The sequence below is a fragment of the Oenanthe melanoleuca genome, chromosome 11 (assembly GCF_029582105.1).
Source record: "Oenanthe melanoleuca isolate GR-GAL-2019-014 chromosome 11, OMel1.0, whole genome shotgun sequence".
In the NCBI taxonomy this organism is placed as follows: Eukaryota; Metazoa; Chordata; class Aves; order Passeriformes; family Muscicapidae; genus Oenanthe; species Oenanthe melanoleuca.
Window position 1 is genome coordinate 7,203,001 of NC_079345.1, and position 15,932 is coordinate 7,218,932.

At 45.6% G+C, this 15,932-nt stretch overlaps 1 protein-coding gene across 1 annotated transcript in view; it reads right to left on the bottom strand.

Moving 5' to 3' along the window:
- The window catches only part of ATP6V0D1 (ATPase H+ transporting V0 subunit d1), a 34,118-nt gene that overhangs the window by 17,288 nt on the left and 898 nt on the right, over positions 1-15,932 (bottom strand). The window contains exon 2 of the mRNA XM_056500382.1: positions 6,566-6,737. Within this exon, the coding sequence (XP_056356357.1) occupies positions 6,566-6,737 (172 nt within the window). The remainder of the gene's footprint in view (positions 1-6,565; positions 6,738-15,932) is intronic.

A 15,932-nucleotide genomic window follows, 5' to 3' on the forward strand; every position in this document is an offset into this window, starting at 1 on the left:
ACTCCCCAGAGAAATTCAGCTTTAAACAAAGCCCAAGAAGATATAGAAGCCCACACACTGTCCATGGATGACACCACATGAGCTTAGACAGAGATGTCATCCAAGGGCCATAAATTCTCACCCAGAGCCTGCATGCTAAACCCCTTCTCAGACTCTGCAGTTTCACCAAAGACTTGTCTTAGTGATACACAGGCTGATATCTGGAGCTCATCACTTGCTTTTTACTGCATCTTTACTGCCACTGGTAACATTTTGTTAGCTTTTCTGATCATTGCCACAGCTCACTGTTTGCAAGGCACTGTGTTAACACACTGTGAAGAATAGTGCTGCTCCATAGGAGAACAGTTAGGTTGCTCCCATTCAAATCTACTGGCCAAATGAAATGTTTTTCAGGGGAAAAAAAAAGCATCATTTTAATGTAATATACAGTGAAACACACTTTTCAAATATTCCCTTTCCAATGAGGGCACCTGCAGTCACACCATGACTCCCACAGTCACCACCATGTAACCCAGTCCATCATCACAGACATTGGTTCTGGGAAACCAGTATGAGATCAGCATCCTTTGGGAATGCAGGTGAGCAGATGCAGCTCTGATGCCACCATCCAGAGGGCACAAGTCTCTGACCATTAGCTACCTGCTCTCTTATTTTGAATATTGTGTAATCTCTCCAAGAACTTGGCTTATCAGTTCAACTTTGCACTCCCTGCAAACAGGGAAGCTGTTTGTCAGAAACCTGTGCTGCTTTGCCAAAACAATCTCTGCCAGAAAAGACTCTTAAACCTTTTATTGCAGAATCCCCAGCCACTACATTAATTTTTGCTTCCTAACCCCAGTGCCACCAAGGAACCTGACTGAAATAGTTTAGTGTGATATTAAATGCAGTAGCATTAGGAAAAATCCTTCAGATTGTTGGGCTTGTCCCAATGAACTACACCTAATGTAAAGCATTTGGAGGGTTTTTTCCTTCTGCAGGAAAGGATTTCAAAAGGATTCAGTCATATTTTGTGAACTCCAGTTATGCCAGGATGCACACTCCAGCACATTTAGAATGAAGACAGACAACTTCCTACTCCAGAGAAGAGGATTAGTGCTCTTCAGCTTAAGTAGCAATTGAAACAATTTGGCTCCAGAAAAACCACTGCTGCAAAATTAAAACTGAACTCAAAGTTGTGCAGCAGAAACTAGATCTATCCAGTGGAGGGGAGAGGCAGAGCAGGACTGGGTCAGGGAGAAGGTAACAGAGGGAAGTGTCAGTTAAGAAAAGGCACGCGCAAGGGAAAAGGTACATGCAACCTCATCAAAAACACATCTTGTGACCACAAAAACACACTGAAAGCCAAGTTCCCAGCTGCATCCTCAGGGCAAAAAAAGAACCTGGTTCCCAGCCCCTGCAGGCTGGTAAGATAAAGATAAAAGATGACCTAGTCTGTCCTCTGATGACAGGTTTGATCACAGATTTGGAAGATGTATTTAGACCCAGCTTGCCCCTAGCCCTCAATCCCACAGCACACAGAGCCCACAGCTACCAGCAGCTCCCCCCCAGATGACAAGACCAAATCCTTCTCTGCTCATCAGTTTGCTGCAAGGGTTCAAGGGGCTCAACAGCTGCCAGGGCCCTGATACTGGTCTGCTGCAAAGCCAGGCTTCCCAGAGCAGGAAGGAACAGAAGAGGGGAAAAAAACCCCAAAACAAACCCCAAACAAAAAAACACTACACAAGAAAAACCAACCCAAAAACCCACTAAACCCTTTTCCCTGCCACTGGAAAAATACTAAAGCTGACAATCTGATCAGGCTACAGCAGGCTGGAGTAAATATTCTTTATCACAATGTTGCTCCTATCTAAACCATATACTGGAATACTGGAAGGAAGGAGAGACAGGCCATGGCACCCTGTCAGGCTAACACAAAGAACAAAGCCTGTACAGAAAGGCAAAGCAGCACATCACTAAGAAGAACCTAAAACTCACTTCCATCCCACAAGTCAATATGTGCTTGTTGAATTCAGGAAGTGGCTTTTGCTGTTTCAAGAACACTTAATACCTGTTTGTTGCTGCCCTACAGAACATCACTGCATTCCTTCAGCCAAACAGTCCATTGTTTGTGTTGGAGCAGAGATGTTAACAGACAATTTGTGCCTATCACTCAGAACCTACTATGGCTGGCTGAAAGACACAGGGAAGTACCAGCAGACTTCCAGCAAGGAGCTATGTGGCAAGATGGAGAGCTAGCAGGTGTGTTACGGAGACTGCAGCAGGCTCAGCAAGTTGAGCTTTCTGCTTGCAGTGGCAGAGGCTGCCAGCTACAGCCACTACTTGAAAAAACAAATTGAGGAAGTTGGCTGATTTCCCTTATTTTGGTACTAAGAACACAACACTTGCCACAGAAGAGTTCCTGGAGAGAACCAGAGCCAGGAAAGAGTCAGTGTGGTGCCAGGAGAGGAGCACAACAGGACAAAAAAAAAAAAAAAAAAAAAAAAAAAAAAAAGCAGTGTCAGCAAGTGACTTGGGGAGCAAAGATCTTACTTTGGGGTTGCTGCCTAGCCGCGTTAGGGGGTCATTTTTATTGCCGTGCTTTCAAACACTGTCCTTTCTCCTATGCTCAGGATAGAGGTTAACTCCTGGTCACCTTCCCAGGTGACCATCCTCACCCATGCTCGCTGTGCACCTGGGGACAGGAAGCACGGGACTGGAGTGCCACCTTCCGGCAAGAAACCGGCAGCGCGGCCTCCCATCCCTGGAGCCGGGCCGTGGTACACGCAGGGGCTGCTTCAAGAGACAACTGGAATGATGGGGTATCATTCCACCTGGGACAAACAGAATGACTCCTGGCAGGTTGGTGCTGGGGCCAGAGGAGACAAGCACTACAGCTGCTCCCACAGTCAGACATTTCCCCAAATCTCAGCAATGTGTCCTGGTCAGATCGGAGCATCCTCAAAAAACAAGCACAACAGTCACCTGATGATCCACTCAAAAGCACCTCAAAGGTTCAGCAGGACATTCAGGAAGAAGAAAGCTTGATTGGTTTTTAAATGCTTGATCCTCCTCCTGGCATCAGCCATGCACAGCCTGGCCACTATCTATGAGTGTTAACAGGCCCCAATGTGCCCATCTTATGTGAGGTTATCCAGAAGTCCTAAGAAGGCCAAAAAGAGGTACAAAGACATCCAAGCAGCAGTGAGTTTCAAAGCTGAACTGGACCTGCTACAAAACATTTCCTTCCAGTTTGAGCCAGACACACCTTCTACAATCCCACTCTATGTTAAAAATTTCTGTTTACAACTCAAAAGAGATCTCAGTGAACTCAAGCTTTCCTTCTGCAGAAGCCAGCCCTGCTCAAACTTTCCACATCTTTCTACTATTTTTTATTTCACTTCAGCCTATGCACTATTAGCACACAGACACATCCACTTGAGTACAATTTCTTCTTCTGACCACCTGGTGCCTCAATTGCCTTGAGCTGTCTACCAGGAGCAGTCTTTATCATTTCCTACTCAAGTTTCATTAACTATCCTGAAAGAATGGAGTGGGAAACAGTCATGTTCAAAAGGCAAAGATAAATAACCCCTTATCTGCGTGTCCACCCAGAATGAAAAATCAAGAGGCAAAGGCTTGACACATCCCAGTGTCCCCCAGGCAGGCAGGCAGGATGACACAGTACCTCTGGGTGCACGAGCACAAAATCCCCAGCACTGCCAACATCCTTTGGCTGAACATTTTTAGGGTGCTACCTCCATACGAGCCTGAGCTAGATGAAGACCACTGGCACAATTATGTGCTACCAGGTCCAAACAGAACTGCTCTCCACTTCAACTACCTGGGACACACATGGGAAGTTGTACACTGAAATTTCTTTCCACTGCCCCAAACCAAGGCCTACAACAATTCAAGGGACAGTTTCAGGGAACATAGTCTGAAAGGCAGCCCAAGTATACCCTCTTTTCTGCTAGGCCTATCACCAAAATACTAGGTTTATAAGAAAAGATACCAAGACCCCCACTGGGCAAAATCAGCACCCTCTCCAAACTGCTTGTGATTTACTGTATCTTCTGTTTTAACCTGCCTGTAGAGTCATTACAAGTTATTAGAGATTCCAATAGCCTAATAGTGACTCCCACCTTTGACCATTCAGAGCTGGTAACACCTTCTCTACTTCAACAATACCCCACTGTGTGAGGAGTGCAGACCCAGAGGAGACCCCTCCATCAGTGGTGCAGCAGAACCACGACAAAACCCAACTGAACACTTGACCTCCTTGCATAAAAGGCTCTGCAAGAGTACAGGCATTCCATATGGGAAAACAGCTTTTTCCTGCTTCACCTTTTGCCTTCCTCTAGGCAGCACTGCAGACAGTGGCATTAAAGCAAATCTTATGGGTAAAAAGGAAGAGAGAGAAGTAAAAACAACTTGAAGAAGGAACATTCAATATTCTGTGCTGAACAGAACCAATAAATTAAAAAAGACATTATGCAGTAGCAAAAGATAGAGTTATCTGCACAGAATCATGTTTTACTGTAGAGAACTCATCAAAATCAGAATCATAGAAGCAGAACAAGATCAAAGTTAAATCAAGTTGAGGGCTGAACACCAGTTTTAAACAGTGATTCCAACAGTTCCAATCAGCCTGATTACTCAAGATGTTTAAAACCTTCTGCAAAACTCAAGCTGGATGTAGACACTGGATGAAGATCAACAGGACTTATAAGAGGGAATTGGATTTCCGTGGCCATCTATAGCCTTTCTACCAAGTCAGGTAGTATGTTACCAAGGCAGGTGTGGTCTGAGACCACTCAGTTTATGTTTTCCACACACCAGTTTTTAAAGTGAGACCGTTAAGCAACAGCAAAGTTTTAAAACCTGCAAGATACTGCTGTGCTGCCCAAACTACTGCCTTTAAACAGATACAACAGAAGCATTAGTGATTACTATGATAATTCCATGGAGACATTTTCATAAACCTGTAAAACAGCAAAGGAAAAGCAACAGTGGAGGACCACCCACCTGATACTGTCAAGTTCAAACAGCACTGATGTCTTGACTGAAAATTCAAGATGGGTAAAGAGGTGTTTGAAGAGTTAACTTAAGTTTGAGAGAACAGAAGATACTGCTCCATACAACTAAGATGATGAACTAGAAATTGCTTCCTCCATTGCCAACACTGCTGCAAAATGGGAGCTTAATGTTTTGCTCCATATTTGGGTCCAAACATGAAATTTCCAGAAATTTTACTGACAACTTATAAGTAAAACTTATTTCTTAGAAAATAGGAAAGGCTTAGGAGACAGCTTTAACATACTAACACAGAAAATAAGAGATACGAGCCACTGGGTTAGAAAGTGATGCAGCAATAGCACCCAGACACAGAAAGGAGTGAACGCAAAGGCACATGGCAGAGAGACAGGTGTTCACTGAATATTTACAAATGCAGGAGATGCCACAGATGCAAATGCAAGATTAAGTATCACTCGCCAGAGTGCTTGTGATGAGCCCAGGCTCACTGTACCAGAGGTGATACATTAATTATCCCATTTGAGAATAGAGTATGATCTCCTTCTCAGAAATGCAAGTTAAAGTCACATTCTACCAAACCAGAAACTCGCTTTTGTCCATGAGGCATCTCCTTGGTAATTAGAGGAGACCATTGGCAATGCAGTTTGCAAGCCAAACTAGAGCTTACAGGAATATAGATAAAGGAAACAAAAAAAAGTCAATTTTATTTCCATGTTGTAGATGCAAGTTAGGACAACTAGTCCTAACTGTCACTAACATTTCCACTTTGTTACTGAACAAAAGAGCACACTGGAAAGCAGAGGGTTGTACAAAACCTCTGGGAGAAGATACCTCAAGACAGATGGGCTATTTCAAGCTTTTTACATAAGCTGAACCTGCTGTGGAAGCCCCATGTATTTCTACCAACTGACACAGACGTGCTGAGGCTGCTGCAGCCCTGTGTTTTCCTGCTGTGCATTCCAGTCTCTACCTTCCCCTAGTGCTGGCATTTGCTGGATCCTACTGAGCTGTCCAAGAAAAACAAACCAGTCAAAGGTTAACCCCAAAAGGGAAAAGTTGTTCAGTTTCTGGTCAGCTCAACTCCCTGAACCAGTTTGTGATGGGGCCAGAGGAAAGCCTACAGCCTGTGGGGTGGGACAGGAGAATCACATCAGCTCTGATGAAGGCTCAGAATAAGCAGGCAACTGCTGTAATGCACATGCATGACATTCTTATGTTTTGCAGCAAGACGACAGTTTTGAAAAACCAAGAACATTTAATACAAGGGACAATGCAAATGGCACCTCTAAGAGACTTAATCAATACTGCAATGGAAGGCAGCCAATCAGTTGTACCAATGGAGCACAGGCCCCCTGGGAACAGAAGCCTTTAACAACACAGTGATAAAATGCTGCTGCTTTGAGACCTCCAGAGACAGCCACAACTGTTTCATTCAAGAAGCTGCATAAAACACAGCAGGCACAGGGCTGAGAGTAGAAAGCTGGTCTGAGAGCTCTAAAATATGGAAGAACACCAGCATTTCAAATGCTGTTCATGACCAGCTGGTACTCACGTGATAAAGTCCAGAAAACTTGCCAGGGGCTCATAGGCGTGGTTCCTCATGTGCCGGAACTCCACCACCATCTTCTCCTTCAGCTTGTCATCAATGACGGACACGGTGAGCGGGGAGGCTTCATTGGCCAGGAAGTTGCCGTAGTCTGTGCTCTGGAGGTGCAGTTTCAAGTCTGAAAAAGAAAGAATAATTCCACTCTAGAGGGTTTTGGGCTGGGTTTGGAGGTTTTTTTCAGCATAGCCAAGAAAGCTGTTGCTCAGCACTTCTCTAGGCACTCTCTTCTCTGAAAGATCACCTAGAAAAACCCATATGTTAGATCATACACTTATATTTGTTCTCAGTTTTAGCATGGACAATCCAAATGAAGGAAAAGATCAGTGTTTCATCATATCAGCCTTGCCTCATCTTAAAGACAAATCTGTGACACCATCTGTGTAACTGAGCACACACACTGGTGTCAGCTGCTCACTCTGCTAGGTCAAGGTGGGAGCTTATTGATTTTCTAGGAAGTACTTGCTAGAAATCTGGGGGGAGAAAAAAAAATTTAAGCATTCCTTCTAGCCAAAAGGGCTCTGGTTGCAGCCTCCTCTGAAAAAATCACAATGAAGAACTTAACTGCATGCACAGCAAGTCTCCTCAGATACTAGTGATGTGCAGGCATTTGAAAAGCTTTCAAAAACAGCAAACTTAGAAATTATAAACCAACTTGGTCTTACATTATCAAAGCAGCCTAGCTAATTGTGCTGGTAAGTAGAATTCAGGCATTATTCGGTAGAGAGGGGCTCTAGTGAATATGGAGACCATTTAAATCCATCTCACAGGGTAGGCAGTCCCTGCCCAGGATAGAAGAACATGCTCAGAAGTCTTCCCCTTCTCCAGTTTCAAGCAGAGGAAACCTTTGTTTCCTCTATTACCCCTGCTTGCAGGTCAGGTGCCCAACCAAGCTGCAGTTCTGGCCAACAAGCAACCACAACATGCTGAGTTCTGTCAAGATAAAAGCCCTGTTTGAGCCAAAAGCATTTAAGTGTCTCGGTGGAAAAACTGAATCCAGAACTAAGGAACGTCATACAATCCTACTCCTCAAAGCTCTACTAGTTGCATTGGTACACAATGTTCATCTCCCTTCAGCTTCACCTCAGAGGGCCAGTTAGGCAAGCATCCTCCCAGGGATTCAAAACCTTTATGGGGTAAGGAGAGGAGCTGGAAGAGTTGAGTCAAAACAGATGTGAACACACCATCCAGAGAAAACAAACAAAGATATTTCTCCCTGGTTTTTCTGAAGCAGCATTACTGAGGCTGCCTTTCCCTTCCACTGAGCCATATGAGTCCTCAGCATTATGGCACAAACATCCACAGCACTGAGGTCAGAGCAAGCACTCAGCCTGGTTTGAGGAGTCATTTTGACATTACACCCAGCTATGGGCACAAGCTGAAGAACTTCTCCTCAGGCTCCAACCTGAGTTCGTGCAGCATGATACTGCTCTCAGCCCAAAGGACCAGGGGTTCCAAGCCAACAGACTCTTCTGGGTATTTCCAAAGAGCAAATATGGTTTTGACACAGCACTCTGCAGTTTCAAAGATGTTCCCACTGTTGCAGAAAATGGAGTTTATAGTAAAATAAAATAAAGGCCAGAGACTTAAATACTGCTCTATTTGTCATGTTTCTTAGTGGTTTACATGAGAGTTTTAGGGGCATGTGTAGAAAGGAGGGGATTCTGCTCCTCTAGCCAGCTCTGGTGAGACCCCACCTGCAGCACTGCATGCACCTCTGGGGTACTCAGCACAGGAAGGACATCAAACTGATGGGAAAACATCCAGAAGAGGCTACAAAGATAATTAGAGGGACAGAGAGTCTCTCCTATGAGGAAAGGCTGAGAGGATTAGAACTGTTCAGCCCAGAGAAGAAAAGGCTCTAGGGAGACCTTACTGCAGCCTTTCAGTACCTGAAGGGGCTACAGGAGAGCTGGAGAGGTACTTTTAACAAAGGGCATGGAATGACAGGACGGGGGTAATGGCTTCAAACTGAAAGAGACTAAGTTTAGACTGGATATTAGGAAGACATGCTTCCACGGGACAGTGATGAGGCACTGGCACAGGTGGCCCAGAGAAGCTGTGGATGCCCCCTCCCAGGAATTTTTCAAGGCCAGATTGCTCCAAACTCTATCCAAGCTGGTCTAGTGGAAGATGTCCCTGCCCATGGAAGGAGATTTGGAACAATATGGTCTTTAAGGTCCCTTCCAACCTAAAGCATCCAATAATTCTATGAATCCTGGATGCAGCAAAGAGAGCTTCCCATCCAACTACACACATAAAGGCTGAAGCAAAGCAGAGATCTAACCTAGATCTCTGTTCCCCAGGGTCATCTGCAGCTGAACAGCTGTGGTTTATTCTACCAAATCATGTTCAATATGCTCACACTTGCAAGGGAGAAGACATTGCTTGGGTAACTCAGTCAAGTCTGCAACACAAACCTTGCCACAGAATCAAACACCAGATCATGCCACAACTTGGAATGTCCCTCACCTCCACGCAGCCTGCACAGGATTATGATTGACAGTAATCACTTCCTAAACTCTTCAAAAAGCCCAGCTCACAGGCAGCACTGTGTGTGCAAAGGATTCTGACCCAGCTGTTCTGCAATTACTTGATTTTTGAAAGCAAAGATAGATGGGAAATCTACCTCAACTATCTCTTAATGAGTTTTTGTCCCACTTTTTAAAGCTGTTGAATGACAAAGTTTGGAGTCTGACTAGAGAGATCAAGATAGTTTGCTTTTAGCAGAAACTGGAGAAAACATGGAACAAAATTGATCTATTCATATGCTCAATGAATATGAGAAAAAGGTCCTGGTAAGAGGATTATGCCCATAAGCTCAGATTGCAAGGGAAGGCACAAAGAACTGCAGTAGTTGCATTCATATACCTCCTACTTGCAGTTTCCAGTAGCTGTGCAGAGCTCTAATGGAAGCTAAGTCTGCCCAAAAAGGCATGTGATGTTGTTTTGCAGCATACAGGACCTTGGAGAGGAAGCAGCTATTGCATATCCTCCCAGATCTGCCTGCAGTAGGGAAGCTGCCAAAGCTTGTTTCCTCCAGTCCAATACCATTGGTTTGTTTTGGTGTCATCACAACCTGAAACTCTGCTTTTCAGGTTGTAAGCAGCTTTTTTGCTATCATGTCACTTGATGCTACAGACTCAGTGACACAAAAAGAAGTTTTGTATTTCCAGGAAATCAGAGCTGCACTGCATCTAGACCAGAGGCACACAGGCTGCACATTGTGCCTGGCAGGCTCTCCAACAGCTCTGAGCAAGCTCCCATGAGCTGCTTGGCCGGAACATTTTGCCCTGCTCCACAGAAGGGTTGTGCCCCCAACTCCACAGCACAAGAGCCAGCACATTATGTTGCAACTGGAATAAGGGCCATGTTTATATAACACTTGGAATTCATTTTTACAAGGAAGGCCAGCCACAAACTGCAGAACTAAACTTTTCTGAATCTCTTAGCATCCAAGCAGACAAAATGGAACATATTTTCCAAAAATTGGACCGGATTTATGAACCCTGACTCAGTGCATCCCACGGTGTATCAGTGCTTTACACTAGCTTGTCCTCCTCCAGCTGCTGGGCTAGTCACCAAGCTTCAGCCTGGAGGGTTTGAGAGCTTTTAATAGGACTATTCACATGTCAAGCTCCTCAGATGAGAGCAAACTAATCCCGTGGTTTCATAAATCTGCTGCCAGAAGAGCTGTCCCAGTAGCACGGTGACTAATAAATGGACACACTGCTGAGCAAGCCCCAAGCTCTCCAAAAGCTCAGGTTCCTAACACAAGCTTAGACTGAGCCGGAGTTGGCCTCTGGCAGCAAGAGCAGCACCGTGGCAGGGGCAGCTGCCAGAGATCCCACACGCTGCATGTTGATAAGACACTGGCTGCAAGGCTTTTCCCGTGCCTCTTCCCCAGCTGCTGCTGAAAAAGGAAGGAGACCTGCAGCAAGAGCCCAGCCCGAAGAGCTCCTCCAGATACTCACAAACAACAGCATGGGGCCTCAACTCCATGATTGATTTTAAGAGATACATTTGCCTGTTTTGGCATTTTTCCAAGCAGTTCACACACTTTATGTAACGGACTGAGCCAGCACTTGGCAACGGAGCACTTGAATGACCACGATACTTTTGTTCTCTCTCCTCCCCCGCAAACACTAGGAAATTATGGCCAGGTCACTGCTCCCAGAGAGTTGTCTCGTGCAATAACACAACCATTTGTCAGAATGACGGCCTTTTTCAGATGGGTAGGGTAGTGATTGGGATTACCATGACATGTACTTACAGCCACCTCCTATCAACTCTCAGATCAGGCCCTCTGGCTTTCATGCAGCTGCCTGTACATGAGCCACAAACACAACCAGAGCTTAATTCAACACATTGCTGTGCAAACACCTTTACATTTCAGATGACATTTTCACAAGAGACTTTATATCCACATTAACACAACTATCCTCTCCTGCATGTTTGCTTTGACATAACAAGGAACCAAGTCCTTAGTCTGTCAGACATCTGTCAGTCAAAGCCTTTCCTGTAAGCCCTGCTCAGACAGAGTGATCCGTGGTCCCACCAGCTCAGGCTTCCAACCCTTCCTTTCTTTCTGCTGTAACTGCATTGCAGAGCTCTGAATCAAGTTAAGGGCTCCAGCACTTCCAGGCAATAACTGATCTGTCTTCTCATGCACAGGCACAGAATCAGCTTCTGCAACTTCTGAGCTGAACTGATGTTTTCACAAAAATTACCTGCTGCAACCCTGACATCTTCCTCCAAAGCACCTGGGGCCACCACTACCTATATAAAATACTAAAATATCATTTGCCATCTCCCAGGCTGGAGGCAGCAAAGCAGCTGAAGGATTACACAGCAGTCTGCAGATGAGCTACATCGCCCACGTCTCCCTTCAGGAGACTGCAGTCATTACCATTTGCCTTGTTGCTATTTGTTTGGTCTGTTTATAGCCACCTCAGATACTCCTGAAGCTGATTCTCTGAAATCTCGCTCAAGAAAAACTCAGACTCTTTGTTCCCTGCAGAATTTAAGACCTTTCCTGTGGTTGTACACCACCAGCAGTGACGTGCTACCTCTTCTCTGTTGTCAGGCAGCAAATTCATCTGAGCCACAATTAGACACAAAAAAGCATCATCTTTGGTTCTTTCCTCCAGCAGTATCTCACCTCTGACTTTTCCCCAGTTTGAGATGCCCTCAGTACCAAAGAGCAGCCTGTGTTTCTAGCCCATCCCTTCCTGGGACTGAACTCACTCCACTTAGAGCTTCAAACCCTGTTCCATGAGCAGCCCTTCCTAATGTGTCCAAAAGGCAAGGTAACCTCCTCATCTGCCTGCATCCCCAATAAGCATTTTACTCCATCCAAAAGCAGACTGCTCTAAGTCACTCTGTAACCTCAGAAGTCCAGTGCAGGACATCAGCCCAGCACCTAGTGCATGGGTTAAGGGAGAGGCAACAAATCATTCAGAAACTAAAACAAACAGAGCAGAAAACAGTTTCATACTGCAGGAGCAGACAGCTGAGGAAAAACAAGATGAAAGCACTGACAGGCTGCCGAGAAGCAATATCTGCCAGGAAATCCAGACACCATCATCATCTAACAAGGGGCAGGACCCAAACAAGGGCTGAAGCTGCACCAGTACTGAGAAGCTGACCTCAGCTGCTGCTTGAAGTTTAGCTAGGAGAGCTATGAAGCAGGTCTCTGCCTGGTAAAGGAGGCCAGAACAAACAGCAAAGAGCCTCTGCTGAACCCTGCAGGAAGCCTGTGACCACAGTGTTTGTTTGCCACCATGATCTAGCAAGCTATGGAAGTGCCATCATTCTTCCAATAAATTATGTTTTCCTGGAGCTTGTTTTAACAAGACAGTTGATGAAACAGCCACAGCCAATGGTTACACCCATACAGGATGCAGGACAAAGCATCGAGATTAGCAGGACAGCATTTTGGACACTGTTTTGTCGCTGCACAAGAAGTCAGCATTCAGAAGACAGGAATGGTCTGTACCTTCCTCAGATCTCACCTTGCCTCTAAACTCTGCCTCCTCTGGCAGGAGAGAGCTCTTGGGGCAGGGGCCAGTCCTGCTGCAGTCCCAGCACATAGGGGTCAGCTTTTCACACAGGGCTCCAAGACATCAGGAGAGTGACAAACCATCATCATGTGAATGATGATGAAAAGCCCCCTTCACATTAAGGCCTGGCTTCTACACCCCCCAAGATCAGACTGAACACTCTCAGAGCACAGGATGGATCTAAGCATAGCCACACCTCAGGACCATCAAGTAGCCTGTCCTTGCTTGGTACTACAGTAAAGGAGCTGCACAGGAAAGGATCTATGCTGCTCCCCCTTCACACAAGAGAATACCATGAGCTCCACCAAAAGCACTTGTGAAGTCAGTCTGGAGCTCTGCAATATCCCTATACAAGAGGAGACACGCTGCCCATGCAGTTATGCTGAAAGAGAAGCACAGTTCCAGCCTTCTTGGGGCCTAAATTCCAGGACCACAATGATAAAATGGAAAAGAGATGGGTAGCACAGCCTCCCCTGCTCTTCTCTCAGTGAAAGCAGATGTGCTGAACACCTCAAAGCAATGGCAGCCTGCAGGGGAGAAAAAAGATCCTTGGGACAATGAAAACAAAAGCACACACTACACACAGCCTGGTGTACATGAGACAAACTCCATGGACTGATCCCATTCCTCCAAGTGCACACCACTGTTTCCATGGCTTCCCAGTTCCCAGCTGTGCCATCTGCATGGATGGAGGCAAAAGCACCCACAAAGTGGTAGTGCTGAGATGATGAGTCTCTGGAAGGCCTCTCCCAAAAGAGGCCCACAAGCCTGAACCAACTCCCTGCCTCATCACCCAGCTGGAAGGTGACACATCTTGCTGCTGGATTTCACCCACCAAGCATCTCTACAACACTGGTAGGTCAGAAAGAAAGCAGCTTTCTACACTGTTGCTGTGGAAGCAAGAAGCAGTAGTAGCAATAGGAAGCTCATGAACACTGACCTAAGGGTAAAGACATTCCTGATTCAAGATGCTTTTGTGCACTTCTTGGGCTCCACATGCTTTTTGCAGAAAGGAACTTCACAGACCAACAGTAAAGCCAGTTGATAACCTACATTCAGTCCCAGACTGAACGATGCTGCTTAAAAGCATCACCACTGCTCAACTGCATCAACAGCTTTTCATTCTCCTCACAGAATATCAGACCTCTGATAGGCCACCACAGCTTGAGGAGCTGTAGAAAACTCACCAATCTTTTACCAGAAGAAATCTGGGTGACTCCTAAGTTTGGTTGCCCAAACAAATTCCACTCAAGCACAGATCCATGTTCACAGCACCGGAGCAGAGGAAAGCAGCTCCAGGTCCTTTACTGACACCTTGTGTCAGAAGCAGGAACTGGATACAACAGCGACTGACAGGCAGGTTGCAAACGCTCTCATGAGTACTGCACAGGGCCTCAGCTGAGAAACAACCAGAGCACCAGGACTTTTGGAGCTGAAAGAAGGGATTAAACGCGTTACTGCTGAAGAGTTTAACAGAAAGCTTAAACCAAAACAGTTCTCACATACACCCCCTCAATCCTGGACATGTTTTTCTGCACTTCTTAAGGCCAGCTCAGGGGTTTGCCTGACCACAGACAGCCCATTTGGCTGTTTCTGACTCAACAAGGGAGAGCTTGGATCAGGTTACCTTGTGATCAGACAAGAAGAGACAACAGGGGATCACGCAGAAAAGCATGACTTCCTCCCTTCCAGCAGCACTAAACTGCCAGCCTAAGTCCTGAAGCAGACAAGTCAATCCCTTTTCTCTTCCACACTGATATGTGCACATCAGATGGAGCAGCATTTCAGACCTAGCGTGGAAGCACAAGGTCCTCCAAGCAGCCAGATACCCAATTCCCAGGGCCAGACCTAGAACAGCCTTGGTCCTTCAGGCTTTCTCTATGGCCAAGGCAATCACTTGCTCCAGGACTGAGACTAACTGCAGAACCAAACACATGAGAGGCAGCAGCAAAGACAAAACAGACAGTAGGGAAGAATGTATCAGTAATTTATGTCCCAGTACTTATTTTGCCTGAATTTAGTGCAGATGAGCATGTGGGAGAGAAAGAAACATATTAAAAGTCTGTGGAGAACAGAAAACAAGTACTGAAATGGGAAAGTCAGTGCTAAAAGAAAAGAGGAAATAAATTGTTTGATCAAAGACCTATGTATGTAATAAAGAACAATGCTCCTTTGAAGAAAAATTCCTCTCCAAAAGCATGCTTAACAGGGGCATGGCAAGCCAAGTGAAGAAGGAACAAGACTGGCAGTGAATTTGGAAGAGCCTTCAGATTCTCAATGAAGCGTGACCAAGAGCACAGCAGCAGCCACCACCAGAGAGCTGTTGGGGACAGAACAGCAACAATACCATGACAAACATACGGGAACTCCAATGTGACTCACTCCAAATGCAGCCAACACCACTCCAAGGGAGAACTAGGTTTAAGCAGCTTGGTTCAGAAACTGAGAGAAAAGAGAAGCTCCAAGTACAGAAGGACTCCAAAGAGGAAGTTATTTGCAGGAAAGATGAAAAAGTCACAGCTCAGGGCATGCTGAGACTTGTGACTACCAAGAGAACAGAAGTCACTCCCACTGCTCTCTTTCAGGCCCTGGGCTCCACAGCAGGAATGAAAGTGACTGCTGCAAGAAAAGAGCTGCAAAAAAAAAGAGAAAATAAGCTTCTGTGCCAAGTAAAAATATACTAGGAATTTTTAAGGTAGAGACTGGGGAATAACACAGCACTCAGTTCCCATTCTACTGTTACCTGCAGTGAGCAGCTTGCATCCAGGGTTCAGTGGCCAGGGATTTATCTAAACTGTCAATGCCAATCAACCACCCAGCAATGATTGTCTAGATAAAACTGATGCTTAACTAATGTTTTTAGAAGAAATTAAGACTCAAAAATTATAGTTTTACTGACCAAAACATTCAAGTCTCTGGATACATGTGTTTCTAGTTTATTTCAATACAGGCCTGGTATTAATCTTTGTGATTTGTGACCCAGGTTCTATACACCAAAAAGTGAAAACTGCTAAGCAGGTCACTGATCAGAGGAAAAATCTGAGCTGACCACAGGTGACCACAGAACTGCAGAATAGTTTGGGCTGGAAGGAACCTTCAAAGGCCATGTAGACGAATTGTCTGCAGTGATGAGCAGCAATATCTTCAACTGGGCCAAGTTGTTCAGCACTCCATTCAACCTGGCCTTGAATGTTTTTGAGAATGGGGCATCCACCACCTCTCTGGACAACCTGTGCCAGCCTTTCACCACCCTC